The sequence below is a fragment of the Ochotona curzoniae genome, unplaced genomic scaffold (genome assembly GCF_017591425.1).
Source record: "Ochotona curzoniae isolate NIBS_2020 unplaced genomic scaffold, NIBS_Ocur_1.0 contig_4105, whole genome shotgun sequence".
Classification (NCBI taxonomy): domain Eukaryota; kingdom Metazoa; phylum Chordata; class Mammalia; order Lagomorpha; family Ochotonidae; genus Ochotona; species Ochotona curzoniae.
Window position 1 is genome coordinate 7845972 of NW_024466129.1, and position 22004 is coordinate 7867975.

General features: G+C 41.7%; 1 protein-coding gene across 3 annotated transcripts in view; it reads left to right on the forward strand.

The window, feature by feature from the left end:
• ESYT2 (extended synaptotagmin 2) overlaps window positions 1-22004 on the forward strand; it is a 90131-nt gene that overhangs the window by 30108 nt on the left and 38019 nt on the right. For all 3 annotated transcript variants that reach the window (XM_040984359.1, XM_040984356.1, XM_040984357.1), the window contains exons 4-7: window positions 1274-1350; window positions 5504-5576; window positions 5792-5881; window positions 19081-19136. In XM_040984359.1, the coding sequence (XP_040840293.1) occupies window positions 1274-1350; window positions 5504-5576; window positions 5792-5881; window positions 19081-19136 (296 nt within the window). The remainder of the gene's footprint in view (window positions 1-1273; window positions 1351-5503; window positions 5577-5791; window positions 5882-19080; window positions 19137-22004) is intronic.

A 22004-nucleotide genomic window follows, 5' to 3' on the forward strand; every position in this document is an offset into this window, starting at 1 on the left:
CAATAAAAATAAATAAATCTTTTTTAAAAAAATGCTTTGTCTGAACTGTGCTGGTAAGGCCCTTAGACAAATAAATTCTGTTGCCTTCACGTTCTGTTGCCTTTCCTCTGTTCGGTCATGTTCGGGCATCTGGAGTGGAATTGGTCTTGCTGTTTCTCTTTCATCTGAGATGTCGTTGAAGTGAGGAAAGAGGAAAATATTAGAGCCTGGGATAGTAGGACATGTGTGAAGACTTAGTTCCATTCTGTAGCTCATGGAGAAGTAAGATTTTCAGACTCTCATTCTTGTCAAAGTAAACAACAGTACTCTAGAAAGTAAGGTGTTTCTTAGGCCCAAATATAATGCTGAGATTTTCAAGGAGACCCAATATTGATATTCAGGGAAAGGTTTTGAAATTATGTTTGTTTGTTATTTATTCATTTGAATGACAGAGTTCACAGTGAGAGATTTTCTGCCTGTTGGATCGCTCTCCAAGCAGCCAGAGATAGACTGATCTGAAACTGAGCCAGAAACTGCTTCTGAGTCTACCACATGAATGTAGTGTTCCAAATACTTGGTCCATCTTCCACTGCTTTCCAAGGCACATAAGCAGGGAGCTGGGTCGGAAGTGGAATAGCCAGGACTCAAGCCAGTGTCCATATGGGATGCTAGCACCACAGCTGGCAGCTTTACCTGCTACAACACAGTGCCAGACACTACAATGACATTCTAGTTGGATCCTTGAAGCGTAAAAATCTATGACCTTATTCAGTTTACATGGTAATTCATCCTATCTTAGATGTTGGCATTATATCAACAGCTTATATTATTTACTTACAAGCCTCAGTTTTGTGAATGTCTTCAGAAAGGAAGAATTATAAGACAAACTTTTTTCTTCAAATAGCTTAGTAAGGATGGAGTAGAGGGAAAAGATCAGATTAAATTGGAAGGTACAAAGGGGTTTAAGAACTTAGAGAAAAGAACAGGAAAAAAAATCCCTGCACGTACTGGCAACACGCCTAGTGGTGATTGAGTACTGACCACATGTCAGGAAGAATACCAAGTTCTTTTCATTCATGGTGCCATATTCTTCTTAGCCAACTCATGAAACACATGCCATTATTATTGCCATGTTACAGGTGAGAAAATTAAGGTCAAATAAAGCACCGGAAGTCAAGCAGCCATTAAAGTAGACTTTTAAATCCCTTAGTCTGATGTCCAAGGTTACTCTCTTCACCTCTGTGTCACATTGCAAGCTTAGTTTTGTTTTTTAATATGCCGCTTCCATTTTTAGCCCCTTAGGATCAATGGTGTTAAGGTATACACTGAGAATGTGGACAAAAGGCAAATTATTCTGGACCTTCAGATTAGGTAAGTTTTGTGTTATAACTGTGCTGTGATTGATAAAGTATAATGTCCTTTACCTGTTTGCATCAAGGGGAATAGATAGGGAGCAGGTTTCTTACCTGCTGTTTTGAAAACCAGGTATTATTTTTCTTCTGGGTATTTATAGTTTTCATTAAAGAAGCATTTAAGATTAAAGAAAACTGAGGCCCCCATAAGGAAGCTGCAAATCAGTGTCCTCGTGAGTATTGACTTGGGGATCCTCAAGAAAAACTAATAAACTAAATCCAGTAGCAGTATTTAATATTAAAACTATTATGTACTATAACCAAATGGATGTGTTCCCACGATGAATGGATGGCTCAACGTATGAAAATCAGTTTGTATAACACTCCACATTAACAGAAGGCGGAAAAATAAAGCTATATGATCATCAGTTGATGCTCAAAACTCATTTAGCAAAATTCGATTCATACTAATGCTGAGTTAGCTTGTAATAGGGGAAAACGTATTCAACATAATAAAAACTGTAAGTTAAAGACCCACAGAAAGCTTCATACTCAATGGGAAAAGACTGAAAATTGTTTTCCTAGAGAAAAAGTACAAATAAGACAGATTTCCACTAGTCAGCATAATATTGGAAGTGTTAGCCAGAGTAGTTAAATAAAGGCATTCAGATTAGAAAGCAGAAGATAAAAATCGTATCTCCACAGTATTACAGGTAGCAAATCCCAAATATTCTACCAAAAGAAATGTTAGCACTAATATATTCTCTGAAGTAGCAGTAATATAGCAGCAGCTCACAAAAATCAATTGTGTTTTGATGTGCTAACAATGAACATTGCAGCAAGTAATTAAGAAAACTATTCCATTTATAATAGAGCCAAAAATTTTAAATATGTAAGAATAAATTTTATCAAGGAGGTGAAAGGTTACATATTGAAAAGTATAAAACATTAGTGAAAGAAACTAAAGAATATGAAAATAAGTGGATACTATATTCATTCATTGGAAAACTGAATATTATAAAATGCCAGTTCTACCCAAATTGTAGCAGTCCCTATAATCAGAAATGATTAATGCCCACAATACATAGAGGACTTTTGAAATTCAGCAGTGAAAGAATCAATACTGTCAAAGGAAGATACATAAATGGCTAGCACACATTTGAAAAGGTGTTTGATATTACCAGCTGCTAGGGAAAAGCGTATCAAAACTACAGTGAGAAGCCACTTCATAGTCATGGGGATAGCTACCATCAAAACAAAAGGAACAAATGTTAGTGAAGTCATGGAGAAATTGGAACAAGGTTCACTAAGTGAAGTAGTAACAGTTTCTCAACACTTAAAGTTACCATCGGACCCAGCAATTCCACAATCCTTTAGACAGGATGGTTTCTAAAGGGTGGAGGTCTGTTTGGCCCATTGTTCTGGAAGCGGCTACAGAAGGTGAGTCCTCCTTCTCCTTTGGGAGTGGAAAGGCACATGGCCGTGTATGAGATTACAGGAGATAGAATTGCTTATAATAGCCTGCTCGCACAGTGACTAAACCAGTTCCGCAAGAGTGGTGATTCATGCCAGAAAGGCACTAATCCATTTGTGAAGGCTCCAGCCCCATGACCCAAACAAGCTCCTGCTAGGCACCGTGTCTCAACACTCATGCATTGATGAGTTAAGGCTCCGGTACATGAGCGTCTGAAAGACACAGTCAAACCGTAGCACGTCTGTACCCCAGAGAATTAGAAGCAGGGAATGGAAACTGATATTTGCATATACGTATTCATAGCATCATTACCAACATGTGCCATATAACATTCTGAATAACTATAAACTACATGGTCCCATACTTAATGACATTGTAGTTGCCTTAGTTCATGTAAATACATGCTACAATGTTTGCGCAATAAAATTGCTTGAAAATGCTTTTCTCAGAAAATATCTATGCTGTTATGTGGTCATGATCTTTTCAATAATACCTGATGTGTAGAAGTAACCCACATGTCCATGAGTGTATTAATAATTAAGCAAAATGTAATAGATACATGTATCATTAAATCCTAAAAAGAAAAAATCCTGACACGTGCTACAACATGGTGTGAAGGTGAGGGCAGTTCTGAGGCCTGGGGGAAGACAGAATGAGGAGTAGGGGTGTGGCGGTGAGGGCAGTTGTGAGGCCTGGGGGAAAACAGAATGAGGAGTAGGGGTGTGGCGGTGAGGGCAGTTGTGAGGCCTGGGGGAAGACAGAATGAGGAGTAGGGGTGTGGTGGTGAGGGCAGTTGTGAGGCCTGGGGGAAGACAGAATGAGGAGTAGGGGTGTGGTGGTGAGGGCAGTTGTGAGGCCTGGGGGAGGAGAGAATGAGGAGTAAGTTCTTAATGGAGAGATGTTATCAGTGTCACCGAACTGCATATTCTGATGACAAATGATATTACATTTTAATACAGTAAGGCGATTGGAAGAGAGAAATTGAGTCTGCCAGGCGCCATGCCTGGTATAATCAGTATGTGTTGGTTGCTTGTCTGCACTCATACTTGGACTTGCCTGTGACTTCCCACGTTCTGTAGGAGGCCCAAGGATGCAGTGTGTGTGTGGTGGCTGCTGTGTGCAGAGCGCTTGTTCGTTTTTAGCAATTTACAATGGCGTTTCTTTGTTGTCGTTCCTTGACTAAGGATTATTTTTACATCTCTGTTTTCAGTCTTCAGAGTACATTGGTGTGTTAAAATATGGAGCTAGTATCAATTACTTTTATTTTAAAAAAAGTATAGGATGTTTTTTGTTTTGTTTTCTTTGCAAGGGCCAAAGTACTTGTGGATGTCATTAATATGTTAAAAAGGTGTATCTTTTAAAATATTTGCCATTAGTGCAATTCCTCTTGTCACCAGAGAAGTAGAAGTCTGCTGAAGTCTTAGGTTGGTTAGGCTTTGTCCAAGAAGAGTTCTCCACGAGGCTGGTGACAGCTACATCAAAGTAGAAACCTTGTTCTGCTATTCAGTGTCTCCCAAACTGAATATTCCATGTGTTTATTAAATACGTCTTGGAGCAGGCATTGGGCTTGCCAGTTAAAACACTGTGGGGGAGCTCCAATCCCACACTGGAATGGCCAGTTCCAGGTTCTTACTAATGTCCATGCTGGGATGCAGAAGGTGAGGGCCAGCTGGTTGGCCTTCCCATCCGTGTGAGAGACCTGGCTGGACTGCCCAGCCCAACATTGGGGGTCTTTGCAATCATAACAACACATGCAAAGTATCTTACACAAATATTTATGTCTCTAAATAATATGCATTCTGCTGTGTGTGTGTATTCCACAAAAGGACCTTAACTAAATTGGCAACAGAAATAGAAAAAGAGAAGTTGAAAAATATTCAGGAATCAAATGATCAAGTCTGGGGGTGAAGAAAAAAGTTTTATACTGGTTTTCTAATAGGGTTTCAGTGATTTTTCAGAACAGGAAACACTTCTCAAGGAGAAAAGTGTGTACCAGGATGGTAAATACTGGAAGGGCTTCATCCCAGCTGTTAGTATTTTGCTCATCTGCTTGGATACCTCCTGTCCCGTGTTTGTCACAATATTCCCAAGCAGGAGTTAATGTCCTTTTTCCAGGAGTGAAGGAAAGGGGTCGATTTATATAAAATAGTTACGCATAATTACAAATATGCAACACAAATTAATATAACTTAAGCACCAGGACCCCGACAGACCTGCTATTTCTAATCCTTCATATCAGGAACCCTGACACATCATTAGTTTTTTTATGTGTGAGTGAAGAGCCGGTGATCTGAAATTTACTTTCAGCCAAATAAAATGTACTTTTTTATGTTTTAAAGAAATAAGATTTGTTAATGCAAGTAGAAACTATGTTTCATCAAAAGACTGGTCCAGAAGTAACTCTTCAATTCCATTTTCCTTTGCAAGTAAACATTTATATTTTAATATAAATCCACTGGGATGCAGACATACACACACGCACATGATGAAGGGAGTTGAATCTAACAACATCACGTGCCTGAGACCAGGAATGGCAAGATACTGTGGTGTGAGCCACATTTACAGTTTTTACCTACAATCTGAGTTTGATTGTTTTTCTATCGCTTTATTTAAGTTATGTGCCTTTGAAGCCTGTGGCCATTAAAGGAACAATTAATTGCACTCAGCTTCTTGTAATGCAGATTTTTTTCTCTGTTAGTTTTGTAGGAAATTGTGAGATTGATCTGGAGATTAAACGGTATTTTTGTAGAGCTGGTGTGAAAAGCATACAGGTAAGTTTTAAAATTGTTTACCATCTTCTAAAGTTTTCTAAGCTATGTTCAAAAAGAAAAGTAGAGTTCTTATTGGCTCGTAAGTTTTTTGAAGTTTATGTTTGTAGATTGCAGTTGAAAAAAAAAAGTTAAATGTGTAAAAGTCGCTAAGATTCTCATGTGATCTCCCTGAACCCTGTCTGCTGTTACCTGTCTGGTTTCCTGTTGGAGTTTAGATTCATGGTACCATGCGAGTGATCTTGGAACCGTTGATTGGAGACATGCCTTTAGTCGGAGCTTTGTCCATCTTCTTCCTTAGGAAACCAGTAAGTCAACACTTATTTCAAGTTTACTGTTCCATTCACTGACAAAAGTATGTATGCATTATATATCTATATGTACAAAAAGTGTGTATTTATATATTTTTTTAACATAGCTATGTATCAGAATATGCCAAAAGAGAAAAATGTTAATCCTTCGCTCTTATCCCTTCCTGGCACATAAATCCTGTGGATTTTCCATATTTCTTTATGCCTTAACAAAGGGCTTCATCTCTTTAGAAAGGTAGTTCATTTTTTGATCGTAAAAGCCATGGGAGACAGCTTTGTAGTAAAGCGGTGACCTGTGACTTCAGCTTACGGGCATCAGCTCATGACCTAGCTTCTGCACCTTGAGTCCAGTGCTCTGCTTCTGGCCTGAGGAAGGCAGCCAAGGATGGGCCGAAGGCTTGGGCCCCTGCCACCTACATGCAGACCTGATTTCAGCCTGGCTCAGCCTGGCTGTTGGAGCCATCTGCAGACTAAGCCAGAAAATAAAAGACCTCTCTCTCTAACTCCGCCTTTCACACAAACACATCCTTTTTTTTTTTTTTTTAATTGATTACACCACACTATGTGACACAGTTTTACAGGCACTGGGATTTGCCCCTCCCCTCCCCAAAACCCACTCTCCCCCATGGTGGATTCTTCCATCTTGTTGCATTACCACAGTTCAAAAATCAGTTGAGATTCTTTCCTTGCAAGCGTCTACAAAGCATAGAGTCCAGCATCTTATTGTCCAGATAAGTTCAACAGTTCCATGGGGAGACTGTCTCTGGTCTGAAAGTAGAGCCGACAGAGTATCATCCCAATCGATTAAAAGCCCCGACATTACATCAGTAACAATTTATAACGTAATGGAATTAGTTGACATGGTATTGTGTAACCAGCAAAACACATCCTTTTAAAAGTTTGGAAAATAATTTTTTAAAGTTTATTTATTTGCATTTTATTTGAAAAACAGATCAAACCCCTTTCCATCCGTTAGTTCATTCCCTAGATGTCTGAGTAGGCAGTGTTGTACAGGCTAAAACTGGGAGCTGAGAATTCATCCTGGGTCTCTGCTGTGGGGGTCAGGAATCCAGTACTTGAGCTGCGTCCTAGATGTATTAACAGGAAGTGGGATCAGATGCAGCATTGAGGCAGGAGCCTGTCCCAGGCACTTGGTGGGGGATACGGGCCATTCCAAGCCGTGCCTTAACCACCATGCCACTTGACTGCTCCCCAGTTTTTTAAGTGTAGCTTGTCCCCTCCTCTCCCCCCCGTGGTTAACCTTCCTAGAATGTGGTCAGTGAGTATAATGTACAGAATTTGCTCACTTGACCCCCATTGCTCTAAATGCTGTTTCCTTTGACCTATCAAGAATTGAGATTTTGAAAGTCTTTTTGTCCAGATCACACAGCTAGTAAGTATCAGGCCTGCACGTAGACTCACGTTGGTCTGATCTTAGTTTGTGTTCCTGAGCTCTCTGTTGTCATGACTCATCAGTGAATCTTCCTCTGTCACCCTGCAGAGATAAGTGATACGTGATATTTTAGTGATTTAGAGGCAAATCTTGGGATAGGATTTTACCTCGTGCTGGAGACACTGAGTAAGACGTTCACGTTCTGTGTTGGAGTGACTGGGTCCAGTGCCCAGGTCTGACTCCTTGCCAGCAGTCCTGAGAAGCAGCAGCTGATACCTCAAGCGCTTGAGTCCCTGTTCCCTGTGTGGGAGACCTGGATTACATCCCCAGAGTTTAGCTATGGCCTCAACCCAGCCCCAGCCATCATGGACAACTGTGGAGTAAAACCAGCAGATGGAAGCTCTCTTGGTCTCCCTCACTGGCTGCCTCTCAAGTAAATAAATCAATGATAAAGTTCTTTCTTTTTTTTTCTCCCTCATTAAGAATGTAGCAAGCCAGATCTTTAAATATTTCTCAAACTAGCATACTGAGAAGAGCACATACGTTGCAGTATGTATCTCTATTCCCAAATGAGCTGTTAAATATAACTTGACAGTAGGATGCCAGACTATCTGCTGTCATCTCTACCTACAGTGCCATGATACGCTCAACAACAGAATGTTGGACTTGTGACTGTTGCTGAAGGACCATGCTACTGTAATAGTACGGGGGCAAACAGTGATGGGGGAAGACAGGCAGTGGAAGGGGGAATCCCTGAGCCTGTGGAACCATATCATGAAAAGTAATCATAACAAAAATGAGTAAGTAAGCAAATATTCCTCAGGACTTAGTAAGACTCTATTTTTTCATTCATTTTCTTCCTGGTACCGATGCTGCCCATCATTAATACTCTTATTTACTTTAAGCTCTTCCCAGATAAATTACCTTTGAAATAACATTATAATGTTAATGCCCATGGGAAAGTTCAGTATTCACAAAAGAATAAAGCTAAGAAATTCACAATCCCTGATTTCCTAATATGGTAAGTCAAGTCACTGAGCCATATACTTTAGAGAGAGGAAATTTTTTTTTTTTTTAGTTACTTTCAACTGGAAAATATGAGACTGTGGCTGCTAGCCGCCAAGTCATTTTTCTGGTGAAAAATAAAATGTAGAAAGATTTTGCTTTTGTGTTTGATTTTAGCAGAACTGGATGCTTATGAAACATGCTGGACACGTGTATGAAGCTCTTCCCCCATTTTTAGACCTGTTCTTTGTTTAGTTTTCATAATATACTTTTTTGGAGAAAAATACTAAAAATTCCTGCTGCGATTGTGTGTAGGAGGGACAGTATGTGGGATGGCTGAGTGGTACTTTCGGTGTATCCTGTCTTTCCACCCTTGATTTTTTTTCTCTTCTTACTGTAAGTTTTGAGTAACTTAGTTCTCAAAGCCCAGTTTTTCTTTTCTAACATGAGAATGAGTATCACTGCATAAAGTTAAATCTCAGTGAGGATAAACAATATAATACCTGGTACATCACTGTTAAATCTTGAGTTCTTTTGTTTGTTTATTTTGTTTTGTTTTAGTTATATTTACTTATATAGAAACCTGAGTTACAAAGAGGAGAGACGAAAAGACCCCCAGTCTGCTGATTCACTCCCCAAGTGGCCACAACAGTCAGAGCTGAGCTGATCCAAAACCAGAAGCCAGGAGTCTCCTCTAACTCCCCAATGCATGGGTAGGGCCCCAAAATTGAGCCATCCTACACTGCTTTCCCAGGCCTCAAGCAGGGAGCTGGATGGGAAGTAGAACAGCCAGGACACAAACCAGCACCCGTATGGGATCCTGGTGCCTGCAAGGTGAGGACTCAGCCACTGAGCCATTGTGCTGGGCCCTAAGTCCTAAGATCCTTTTTTGAGAAAATATGTTTACTTATCTCTAAGTCAGTGTTACAGAGAGACATACAGAAAGATCAGGATCTTCCATCTGCTGACTTGCTCTCCAAGTAACCACAATGCCCAGGGCTGGGCCAGGCCCGTACCAGGAGTCAGGGACCCCATCAGGTCTCCCACATAGGTGGCAAGAACATAAGCACTTCAACCATCTTCCATTGCATTTCTCAGGCCATGTGCAGGGAGGTGAATTGCAAGTGTAGCATCCAGGAGTTGAACCAACATCCGTGTAGGGTAATGGCTTCATAGATGGCAGCTTCACCCTTGATGCCAAAATGCTGACCCCCAAGTTTTCAGGTTTTTAAGAAATTAAGATTTTTTTCCGTGCAAATTAGCATTGTAGTAGGAGCCTTACACTGAAGATGAGTAAAGGACAAAAGCTGGGATAAATGGGATACGAACCAGAGTTCATTGGTATTTGCCATTGGATGTCGTCATGGTGACTGCTGCCTCTGCCTTAGCTGCCTTAGCCGTGCCACCTTAGAGGTCTGTGCCCTGGAGTCGTCTCCCAGGCCTCCGTGGGAAGCTCATCCAAGAGCTCACATGTGCCTTTCCCTCCTTCCTGCAGGCTGCCTCGTGGGAAGGAATTCAGGCTGCCCTTGGGTCTCAACTGTCCCATGTGATCTAGAGGGATGCTCTTTCCAGTTTTCCATGCCCTGGGATTTTATAACCTTGACCCTTAATAGCAACCCAAATCTAAATAAAGGGTCCCAGCGAAGAGTAGGATCCAGGGTTTGTATTTTAAGCATACTTCTGAATTGTTATCCTGAATTATAACACTTAGCACACTTGGAATGGTTGGCATATTTGAAGTACCAAATTGCTCTAGTTGAACTGTCCTGTGTTTTACTGCATCTGTCAAATGATGTGCTATGGATCTGTAGGGAGAAGGAAGATGCCTCCGTGTAGTTCACGAAATGCAATCATGGACCATGTTACACATTCTGTTTCTTATGGGAGAGTCACAGCAGCTCGGAGATGACTTCCTGTGCTTTGGAAATACGTGTTCCTCTTACTCTTCAGTTTCCTGAAATAGAGATGTTAGTCATCCAGAGACTGTGGTTCCCATTATCCTAGGGCACAAGGGAGCACACTAATTTTAGTTGCTTCTCCCGAGGGGCTTCCTCAGGCACTGCCTTTATTAGGGCCCTCCTGGTGGCTTCTCCGATGTCTGTGTGCAAACTTTGGAGATTGAGTCTTTTTGGAGGGGAGGGGGTTTGGGGGTGTATAGCTCTGCATTTCATCAAAATGGCTTGACTGTTGATTTATATTAGGCTTTTAAATTTTTTCACATTTTGGGGCTGAACTTTTAAAGCTCTCACTCTCACATATACCTGCCCTTGCTTTCTCCCACACTCACTCACATGTTGCTTTGCTCCCATTCGTTCTCTCACACAGTGGTTCTTTCTCCCTGCGTCTGTCTGCAGGTGGTCTCTTCCTGCTGCTCAGCCCTCCCCACTCTGTGCCAGGAGACTGCCCTGTGCCCCTTCAGCACCTGCAGCACGATGCCATCACTCAGGACCTTCCTCCTGATACTCAATCTCTGCTTTCCCTCTGAGCCTTGTCCTCTCACACTTCCTGCCCCTACCTCCTGGTGTTGTCTTTCAGCAGCATTTCCAGCAAGGCTTGTGTGGGTGTGCCCTCTGTCACCTGATGACTTTGTAATTCACGGGACTAAAACTGCCCTGCTTTAGACTTCCGATATTCCATAGCTGATCGCTAACACTCTTTTTGTAGTTTTTGTATGAGGCAAAATGATGAAGCTGCTTTTCTGAAATGGTTCTTATGTTGTTTTCAGAAGCAATATCAGCACCAGATGATGGTTGTAACCTTACTGGTCTCACAGCCCAAGTGACAACCTGTCTTGGAGCCAGACCCTACCTTCACACATTCTCTCTCACTTAATCCTGGCAGTCCTGCTGTCCTGTGTTACTAGTGAGGAAAACAAGGCTCAGAGATAGTGTTTTTAAAATGGGACCATTGGTAGGAATAGTTCTAGTACTGAAATTCATTCTTTAAAAAGCTCATAGATGGAATTGGTCATTTGACCCAATGATTAAGATGCTGTCTAGCTGAGCCCCTGGGTTAAAGTTTTGGTAGTGCTTCTAATCCAGCTTCCTGCTAATACATACGCTAAGAGGCAACAGGTGTTGTCTCAAGTGCTTAGGTCTGTCCCACTCACATGGAAACACGTAGTGAGCTCCTTGTTCCTGCTTTCAGCCTAGCCCAGCCGTAGTTGCTGTGGGCCTCTGCAGAGTGAACCACTGGATGGAAAATCGGTCACTAGTTCTCTCTCATTCGGTCCCCTCTCACCCCTTTTAAAAAGATTGATTTATTTTCATCAGATAAAAAGATTTACAGAGAGAAGGAGAGGCAAAGATCCTTCATCTGCTGGCTCACTCCCCAAATGGCTGCAACAGCTAAAACTTAGCCAGTCTGAAGTGAGGGCCAGGAGCTTTTTTCAGGTCTTCCACACAGATGCATGGTCCCAAGAACTAGAGCCATCCTCCACTGCTTTCCCAGGCCACAAGCAAGGAGCTGGATGTCAAGTGGAGCAGCCAGGACTCGAACGTGCACCTGTATGGGATGCTGCACTTAGAGGTAGAAAATTAGCCATTGTGCCTATCCCTTCCCTTTCCCCAACCTTGTCTCCCCGTTTCTGTCTCTCTACCTTTCAAATAAATATAATTATTAAATAATTTTTTAAAAACCTCAATTTGTATTTTTACAACTTAGGAACATTTTAGTTTATATTTCAATGGATTTCTCTAGCAATTGGAAATGATTGTTTATGGGGCCTATGTTGTGGCATAGTAAGTAAAGCTGCCACCTTCAGGCTGGCATCCCATATAGGTGCTAGTTCAGGTCCTGGCTGTTCCATTTCTGATCCTGCTCTCTGCTAGTGGCTTGGTAAAGCACTGGAAGATAATGCAAGTGTTTGAAACCCTGTACCCACATGGGAGACTTAGGTGAAGTTCACGACTCCTGACTTCAGCCTGTCTCAGCCCTAGCCATTGTGGCCATTTGGGAAGTGAACTGTTTAGAAGATCTCTCTCTCTCTCCATCTCTCGCTCTCTCTCTCTCTCTGTATAGCTCTGACTTATGAATTTTTTAAAAAGTATTTAAAATAAAAAGAAATGGGTATTAAGGAAGTGGGTGTTTAGATCATCATGATAATAGGGGCTAAGTTCCCTATTGCCATTTCGTGGTAGAAACCAGTCAGCTTAGCATTCAGTGCTTCCGTGTAGATCTAGAGCAGGGGGTTGCCCTGCTGGAGACCCTGAAGTCCCTGTCCTGCATACCTGCAAACAAGTGTCATCCGAAGGCTTAGAAGCAAATGTGGGTGAGCCGTCTGCTGCTCCCTCCACCGGGCAAGACCTAATAGCGAAGGAGAAGTCAGGGCGGGGATGAGGCAGAGGCAGCGGAGAGGGTGAATGGCTCAAAGCAAAGCCACCTTTGAAAGACTGCAGTCTCTTCCCTTGTGGGTTGGAGTGGGAAGGTGAGAACTTCCTTCTGTCCTGTTATCTAGCTGTGAAATTCAGGAAGTTGTTATAAGATCACTTCCTTTAGGCTCTCAATCTTTGACTTGCCCTCCATTTGAATACCTGCTTCTTAAGCAGTTGTTTGCTCCCATTTCTGTAGACTTTAAGGAACAGGCATTTGACCTAGTGATTAAGATGTTGCTTGAGACACCTGTGTCCTGTAGTGGAATGCCTGGGTTCACGTCCTGGCTTTCTCTTGACTCTACCGCCCTGCTGTTGCACACGCTGGGATAATGAGTGTGCAATGGTGATAATGACTCCATGGTGGGAACCCTGTCGTCTGGTTGGGAGACCAAGAGTGAGTTCCCAGCTTCCTGACCCAACCCCTGCTCTTCAGGGCACTTGGAGGATAAAACAGAGGATTCAGTCCCCACCCTGCTCTCTCTCAGAAGCCTCTCTCCACTCGATCTGTACCTCTGCAATACAAAAAAAGGAGGAGCGATGGAGGAAGGGCAGGAGAAAGGGGAGAGGGAAGGAAAGAAGGCAGGAGGAGGGGGAAGACAAGGGGAAGGAAGGAGGGAGGAGAAAAAGCAAGCAGCATTATGGCTGCCCATTTGTGGAGAGTCTACTTGCCAGCTTTGAGCAGTTTTTATCATTTAAAGTTCTAGAAAAAGTATTCGATGTCAGTGTCATATCAGGTGTTTAAACTCTTCAGGCCAGCCACTTGACGCTTTATGATTATGTCCTCTGTGTAGCACTTTAAAAAATAGTTTTAACTTCTTTTTTTTTAAATTAAGGAATCTTTATTAACCAAGCTTGGTGATAATAGAGCATACTAGAAATAACACCACAAGTCCATATGGCAATCCAATCATCTTAACCCCAAGACGAATAAATGGTCATTTCCCTCAAGTGCATCCGTTAAGCTGAAGACCTGTATCCCAGCTTCCCCAACAATAGAAGTTATCCTAAGAGACACGCAACGAATAACCTGGACACACTTAGAAAGCTGCAGACATTCACCTTTCCCTGGCTTCTCTGCCCACTTTCTATGACTGCTAGGCCTCGCCTCTCCTGGAACAGTCGACAGCACACAAACCAGAAGTAATGTTGCTATCTTCTTTGTTCTACCTTAGCAGTAGACAGAGGGTGAGGAATACAGACACACAGGGGATGCTCAGGGGATACCGGTCCTGGTGTGACCAGAGCAACGGAAGCACTGGATCAAGAAAGAGCTAACTTCTTCTTTAAAAAGATTTTCTTCATTCATTCATTCATTAAAAAAGCAGAGGTACAAGTCAGGGGAGGGTGGCTCAGGGTAAGGGTAGGGTCTTCCATCGCTGATTTGCTTTCCAAAAGGCTGTAACAGCCGAGGCTGAGGCTGGGCCATCTGAAGTGAAGAGCCAGGCACTTCTTCCCAGTCTCTCGTGTAGGTGTGTAATGACCAAACACTTGGACCATCTTCTGCAGCTTTTTCAGGCACGTTAGCAGGAAGCTGGCTTGCAAGTGAGACAGCAAGCACTTGATGTGGCCCGCATATGGGATGCTGGTGCCACAGGCAGCAGCTTTACCCACCACACCATAGTGCCATCTCATATGGAGTGCTTTTGTATGCAATATGAGGAAATAGGTTTCTGAGGCAAACTTTCTGCACAGTGGAAAAGACACTGCCTGCGGGAGCCACATGGCACATCAAAGTGCATTGGTTCAAGTCCCAGCTCAGCTTCCAAATTCAACTTCCTACACTAAGAGCGCCCTGGGAGACAGCAGATCATGGCTCAGATGCTTGGCTTTCTCCCACGTGGGAGACACCAGTAGCTTTGGGAGTCCTGGTTTCGGTCACTTCAGGGGTTTGGAAAGTGAACCAGATAATGGAAGATGTTTCTGTCCCTGCACTCTCTCCTTCCATCTCTCTGCCTTTTAAACAATGTGAAAATAAATGAATAATTACGGTTGAAAAAAGATCAATTGAAAAGATGAATCTCTTCCCTGAGCTGCAGTTGAGTCTTATACTCCCTGCCAGTCCCTGACTAACTGAGAAACAGTGATGCATCCGGAGGAAAAGCTGATGAGTCTGTGTCATTAGAGGCCTTCCTTTCATTCTGAGTTATAATTTTGGTCAAACAGGCCGGATGTCAGCATTGGTAATGGGAATGACTTTCAGGTTACTGTATGGAAAAATAGATGGAGCTGTTGAATTTTAGAAAATAGGACTGAGAAAAGATGCTTTGGTTTTTCTTCTTTCACTTTATACATGTGTTGTTTGATAACCTGCGGCTCGCCAAAGGTTTTTTTTTTTTATATTTTTATTTGTAGTTCAGTTCATTTGGCAGTTAAAGCTCCTCAACTAAAGCCAGTCCTTGGTTCATATAGTATTTTAAGAGATCCAAAAACACAAACTAAAATTAGCTTTACACTGACTTTTCTAAAGTCAGCCCTTGTCTCACCAAGTATTTTAACAAGTCCAAAAATACCGCAGAGTTACTTGGAACCATAGTAAATTCTCATTCTATCACAAGTTTCAGATCTTCTGCATTATGCGGTCTCTGAAAGATGGCTACATTTACAAATGCTATGAAAAGAGTTGTTAGTTCTATTTCTAAGGACTTCCACAATGAAACGGTTCGACCTTCAAAGTGTAAAGAGTAGCCGCTGATATGTAGTTCACTGGGTTCAGCCTGTGCTTGGGACGCTGGCCAGTTTGAGTCCCATCTGCTTCGCTTCTGATGCAGCTGCTTGCTAATGGACTTGGGAACAAGCCAGTGGTGGCCCAAGTCCCTAGGCACCTGCCATCTCTGTGAGAGACCTGGGTGGAGTTCCTGGCTCCATCTCTGCCTTCCTTTCTCTCCCCCTCTGATTCCCTCTCCTTCAGATGATCTGCTTGCAAATAAATAGTTGTTGTTGTTTGTTAAATTAAGACTACCTTAAGGATGTTTAAGGTAGCAAGACTGTGATATACAATATGAAGAAGATTCTTTAAAGACATTTTTATTGGGCCCAGTGCAACTACTCAATAGTTCAATCCTCACTTTACAAGCACCGGGATCCCATATGGGCTCTGATTTGTGTTCAGGGTGCTCCACTTACCATCTAGCTCCCTGCTGTGGCCTGTGCAAGCACTAGTGGATGGCTCAAAGCCTTGGGACCTTGCACCCACATGAGAGACCCAGGAGAGGCTCCTGGCTCCTGGTTTCAGATTCGCTTGGTTCTGGCTGTTGCAGCCATTTGGGGAGTGAACCAGCGAATGGGAGATCTTTCTCTCTGTCTCTCCTTCTCTGTAAATCTGATCTGCCTTTCCAATAAAATAGATAAATCTTTTTTTTTTAAAGAAAACCCTTTTATTAATAACATAAAAGAATAAAATTTATATTTTATACATACAGTTTTAAAAAGATAACCATAGTTCCCTCCCTATCTGTGTCCTCAAATCCCCTGCCTTACTTCTTTTCTTTAATTTTTGCAGAAACATAATCTCACAGACCTATAATCTGTAATCACAGGCCTAATAGGCTACTAACTAAAATATTCAACAAGTGGAAAGTAGTTTACTTAGACTGAAAATATATATTTACAGGAAAAGTCTTCATTAAGTCGTGTCTCTACATTTCTCTCCCTTTTTTATTCTCTTAGCTGTGGTGGCCTCACATAACTTTACTGGGAAGTGTCCCTGTTTCCTTCCTTAACAGTGTATCCCTCTATTGGAGTTTGTGTGGCTCTTCATGTCACAGACCTGCAGGTGGTGAAACTTAGGGGCCTGTTGGTGATGATAATACCACACAGGGTGCTTGCATTTTAAATCAGGTGACATTCAAAACTTCCATGCTATTTCTCCAACACATTCTTAGCTCCTGAAGTACATTTGTGGTCAAGAGAAAGAGACTTCAGGGGTCAGTCTAGCAGGTGAAACACTGCAGTCTGCACTAGAGCACCTTGGCACCATATCCGGCTCCAGCTCCTCGTCCCAGCTTTCTGCAATGTAAACCTTCAGAGGCAACTGTGATGACTCAGATGGTTAGGGAGATCTGGGTTCAATTCCTGGCTCCCGGCTTACTCCCAGCCCAGTCCCAGGCACTGTGGACATCTGGCGAGTGAACCCGTGCACGGTAGGGTCTCTCTCTTTGATAAACAAGTGAATTATTTATAAGGGGAAAAAGGAAGGATCTTCAGTACTAAGTTATCAAATTCAGTTGCAGTGCTTCGTTGGTTATGAAAGATTCCTGATGTACAGGTGTGCTCATAAGGTCAGAGTAGTTTATTGGGATAGGAGTATCTGATCCTGGGGTAGGAATATCTGATCCTTTTTAAAGCCTAGTGTTGTAAAAGGAAAGAGAAAGGACAGCAGGCCTTGAAAATGCAATGTTTGTCAGTTTATCCATATGATGTAAAATACATGTTCAGCCAGATACTTCAGAATATCCAGTTTTTCACTCAGTATTATTTCTCTGTTTATAATTTTACTGTTGGGACTGGCATTGTGGCACATCAAGTTAAGCTGTCGTCTGCAGTACCAGCATCCCATATGAGCACTGGCTCAAATCCTGGCTGCTCCACTTCTGAGCCAACTCCCTGATAATACACCTGGGAAAGCAGTAGAAGATACCCAAGTGCTTGGTCCCTGGTCACTCACATGAGCGACGCGGACCAAGTTTCGATCTCCAGACTTTAGCCTGGCCCAGCCCCAACCTTTGTAGCCATTCAAGAAGTGAACTACAGATAGAGGGTTTTTTTCTTCTCTCCCCACCTCCCCCGGCTGCCCCATGTCTCTCCCCAGCTCTCTTTCTCTGTTGCATATGCTCTTGCTTGTGTGTGTGTGTGTGTGTGTGTGTGTGTGTGTGTGCGCACTCTTCCCCCTCTCTGTAACCCTGCTGTTGAAATACATCTTTAAAAACAAATGAAAAAAAAGTTAGCAGACATAGAACATTTATTTTTTATGAAGGAGAGAAAAACAGTGGTTCATATTGATATTTACAACATAAGCTTAAAATTATCTGGGGTTTTTTTCTTCCTGGTTTTTGTATTTGTATGTTATTTCTCTTATTATTTTATGTTATTATATGTTATTTAATGACATGTTATTTAAAAGGTCTAGTTTTTCAGGATTTTGAAAATTTTGTTGCTATTTTTAGGGCTCATCTGTCCTAAAGATTTTTTTTTTCCTTTTTAAATTTTGTTTAAATTTTATCTTCAATATTGTTTACGTAGTTGAGAGGGAGGGAAGCCCATGAAGGAGGCAAGCCCATGAGGGCCTCCAAATGGAGGAGGATGATTAGGACACGTGCCTCAGTTGTTCCTTTTTCTCCTCCTGTGTCCACAGGGGAGGAAGGGAACGGGGCCTCCTTGCCATCACACCCAGGGACAGGGGATGGTCAGTGGATGGCACCTTAGAGACCCTGATGTGGGGAGGAGTACTCTGAGAGTGTTACTTGAGTGATTTTGACAATTCTGAGAAGTTGTTGGTTTCGTTACTCCAAGACTGAGAAAATCTTTCCGAGGTTTGTTGATTGACTAAGTCCACCTCGGTGTGCATTCATAGGTCCATGTCCTGAAGAATCCTGATTCTTGCAATGTATGTTTATTCTTAACCATGTACTTCTGAAAAGGTTTTGAACAGTTTTGTTGCTCTTTGTTGGTAATTGAGATCAATTTAACGTATCAGCTCTTACACAAATTAAAAAAAAAACACAAGGAATTTTATGATTTGTGATGCCCATTTTGATAGGAAAAGCAGTACTCATATTTCCAGTTGGTAGTTTTAACTGATCTACATCTACTTTCCAGAATTGTAGCTAACTATAGTGATGATTTCAAGATAACTAGATATAAATGTCAAATGATGGGCAGAACACATTCCAGTAGTTGCAAAGTGCGAATTAAAGCAATTATTAAGTGACATTCTTTTATGGCTGGAGGGACTGATTTTCAGTATCTCTTTTTGATCAATATAGGGGAAAAGGGTCTACTTTTGGTGGAAGGTGAATCGGATCATGTTTTAGAAGGGAAGTTGGGGACTAAGTAACAGCATGAGAACTGGACATAGCTCTCTAACCACATATTCTGCTTTTTGATCACTAGCATGCATTTGTGTAAAAGTGTGCTTGCAAAGACAAGTCCTTCCAATAAAAGAGAAATTATAAATACTCTGAGCTTACATCTGTATAAGCATGAGTTAATGTTATTTTATGATTTTACTAGAGAAAAGCAAAAGCAGGAACAGGTCTCCATGTGCCAACAAGGAGAGATGTGCTCAACATATTACAAAGTAGAGCAAAAAAATATTAGAGCAATATTGTGTATGAACTCATTTTGTTTAGAAATAAACCTGTGTGCATTTCATTTGATGCCTGGAAACAATTTGGGTGTTTAATATTTTGCCCTTTTCTTAAAAACAGCTTTTAGAAATTAACTGGACAGGACTGACTAATCTTCTGGATATCCCTGGATTAAAGTAAGTGTTTTCTGGGGTTCTTTTACAGTTAGCTTGTTGGTGATGTCATCTGTGTTTTTAGTGTCATAAAGGAACATGATAGCCTTTTAGACCCGTGACTTGCCAAGTAGAATTAAGCCTTCTCAATAAATCCTCATGAAAAATGAGCAGAGAAAGTATATTTGGGCTTTGTTCTTATAACTACCTATTAAAACACTACTTGAGTCCAGTTGAGCTAAAGTGAAATGGTTTATGAGTGCTTTAGATGAAATTGCTAACCCTTTATTTACTTTTTGTTAATTATAAGGCATCTTTATAGTCTTGGTATATTAGAAAAGTAGAGGCCTCTTGACCTCTTAATATTCAATAAATGAATTTGATTTTTATTATTTTCCCATAAACAATAAAGAAAACTTTGAGAGTAAATATGTTTTCCAAGACTTATTCTTACAATACTCTTCCCAGGCCATTGCTCACCCTCCCCTTTCTTCCTTTTGTGACCTTTCTTCTTCGTCCTTGAAGGAGTAGGGGTCAGGTCATTGTGGACCTGGTAGCTTGTAGAACTGCTCTAGTAACTAGGTGTGAGAGGTGAGGAACTTGTCCCCACGAGTCTGTGCAGACTTCTTTCATTTAGTATCTACAAAGCAATAAAAAATATCCTAAAATAAACATCTGAAACCAAGAGGGAGGCAGAGCTCCTAGGAGGAAGGTGAAGCTGTTCTAGGTGAGTGACATTCATATCACAAATGGTGGACCCAATGCATTCCTCACTCTGCTGAGTACAGCCTGGAGGACATGTCTTTTCCCTCCCCCACTACTTCCCATCAGAAGGGACACTGTGTCTCTGTGCTTATCCTCCAAGACTAATGACCCTTGTCCCTGGCAACTTTAGACTGTACAGAAGATTAGAAGAAATGTTGGCTTCAGGTTGGCCCAGTTGTGTCAAACCAGAACAGCAACCCCTTCCACCAGGCAAATAGCAAGAGATATGATGAGAGAAAGAGCATGCAATGTAACTGGACTCTGGGGCCCTCCTCCCTGTCTTCGAAGACACCAATCCTTACTATTTGCTGTGAGGCCTCCAGGAGGTGCCCCCTCTAAGTCTCACTTACTGCCAATAGAAAATTATCACCCTGTGTCCTCCAGTTAAGCAGAAAGAGAGGAATGGACAGCCACTCCTGAAAAAACAATAATGCACAAATAACTCTGCATAATTGTGGCATGTTCATATTCTTAATCAGCTGATGTTAGCAAATAACAAACTAGGTCTTCACCTAGATTGTATTGAGATCATGAATGGAAAAGTCTCCAAATTACCTTGTCTAAAATTCCCTATAGCACTTTCTCATATTGTGCTGGTCTTAAGGCCAAATGGCTGGCAGTAGTTTCTATGTCTCAATAGTCGAAACCCTCTGATGCATATAGGCCAGCACTGATTCTATCCTGAATGAGGCCTGAGCCCTTGGAAGAATGCAGCAGTAATTCCGTGTGCTCATCTTGAGTCCTGCACAGAGCGAGAGATCCAGATAGCAGAGGATGTACAGGTAAATAAGAACCCAAGCAAGCATGTGACAGGGAGACAGCATGCGCTCAAACACACAAAAAAAGAAGGAAGGAAGGAAAGGAAAGAAAAGGGTGTGGATGGCAACTGCTTTGGGCAGAACTGTTACCACCAAATGGAAAATTTTGAGATTTTATAACCTAAATTTAGTTTTGCAGGAATGCATTACTTATTGGTTAAAGTCACATATGGTTCAGTGAATTTTTCTTCCCTAAAATAGCTAAGAGTTAAATTATGACAGCTTGGTTTAAAACTATTATTTTTTTCCCCTGCTGAGTACCTGAGTATTTGTTTATATCTCTGAAATGGCCATTGGAAAATTTGTTGCATTAGAAGGGAAAAATTACAACTTGAATAATCTGAAGCTTAGTCATAATAAAAGGCTTTTTAAGGTACTGTTGTTTACTGAATACAGAAAATTAGTGCTGTCTTTAAAAAGATGTTTTGGGGGAAAATGTAACTTTAAAGGATTTGTTTAAATATTCTCTAGGATTCTTAGTCATAGCCAACAGTCTCAGATGATGTTCAAAAAGTAATAAGTGATATTTTTCAAAGGCAGTTTTGTCACTTACCCAGCCAATAGGCATTGAGTGCTTACTCTGGGCCAGTGTCCAAAAAGGACAGTCATGATCTCACCTTCCATGTAAACTCCTAAGCTGGAATGTTCTCTGAGGGTTCTTTGAGGGGTTTCAGTTGGGTGTTGATGTGGCAGTGGCGCTCTGTCCAGCAGCCTGTGAGTGTCCTCTTGGCTTTGCATTCCCCTTGTGGTTGAACAAGAACCTTGTTCCTCAGGATGAGCTCATGTATGCCAACCTAAACAGAGTCATAGTTCTGCTGATCACCTTGGGTCTTGTGCACTGCTAGAGCAGGTTTGGGGGATGCGCAAACCAAGGCAACAGCATGAGCCAGGACTCGAAACTCAATAAATTTATATCAAGCTAGATTTAAAAAACATTTTTTATTTTATGACACAATTCTATAGGCTCTGGGATTTCCCCTTGTCCCCTCCACAACCTCCTTCTCCTCCATGAATTTCCCCCAAATTTTAACAGTAGTATAGTCCTTCATAAGCAATCATAAGTCTGTCATTTTGCTATCCAAGTATATGCTGACACTGCGGGAATGGACAAGTCCAGATTCCTGTTGTCAAGCAGGCGGACTTTTTTTTAAAGATTTATTTTCTTATTTGAAAGGCAGATTTACAGAGAGAAAGAAACAGAGAGAGGAAAGGATCTTCCATCTGCTGATTCACTCCCCAAGTAGCCGCAATGGCCAGAGCTGAGCTGATCTGAAGCCAGGAGCCAAAAGCTTCTTCTGGATCTTCCATG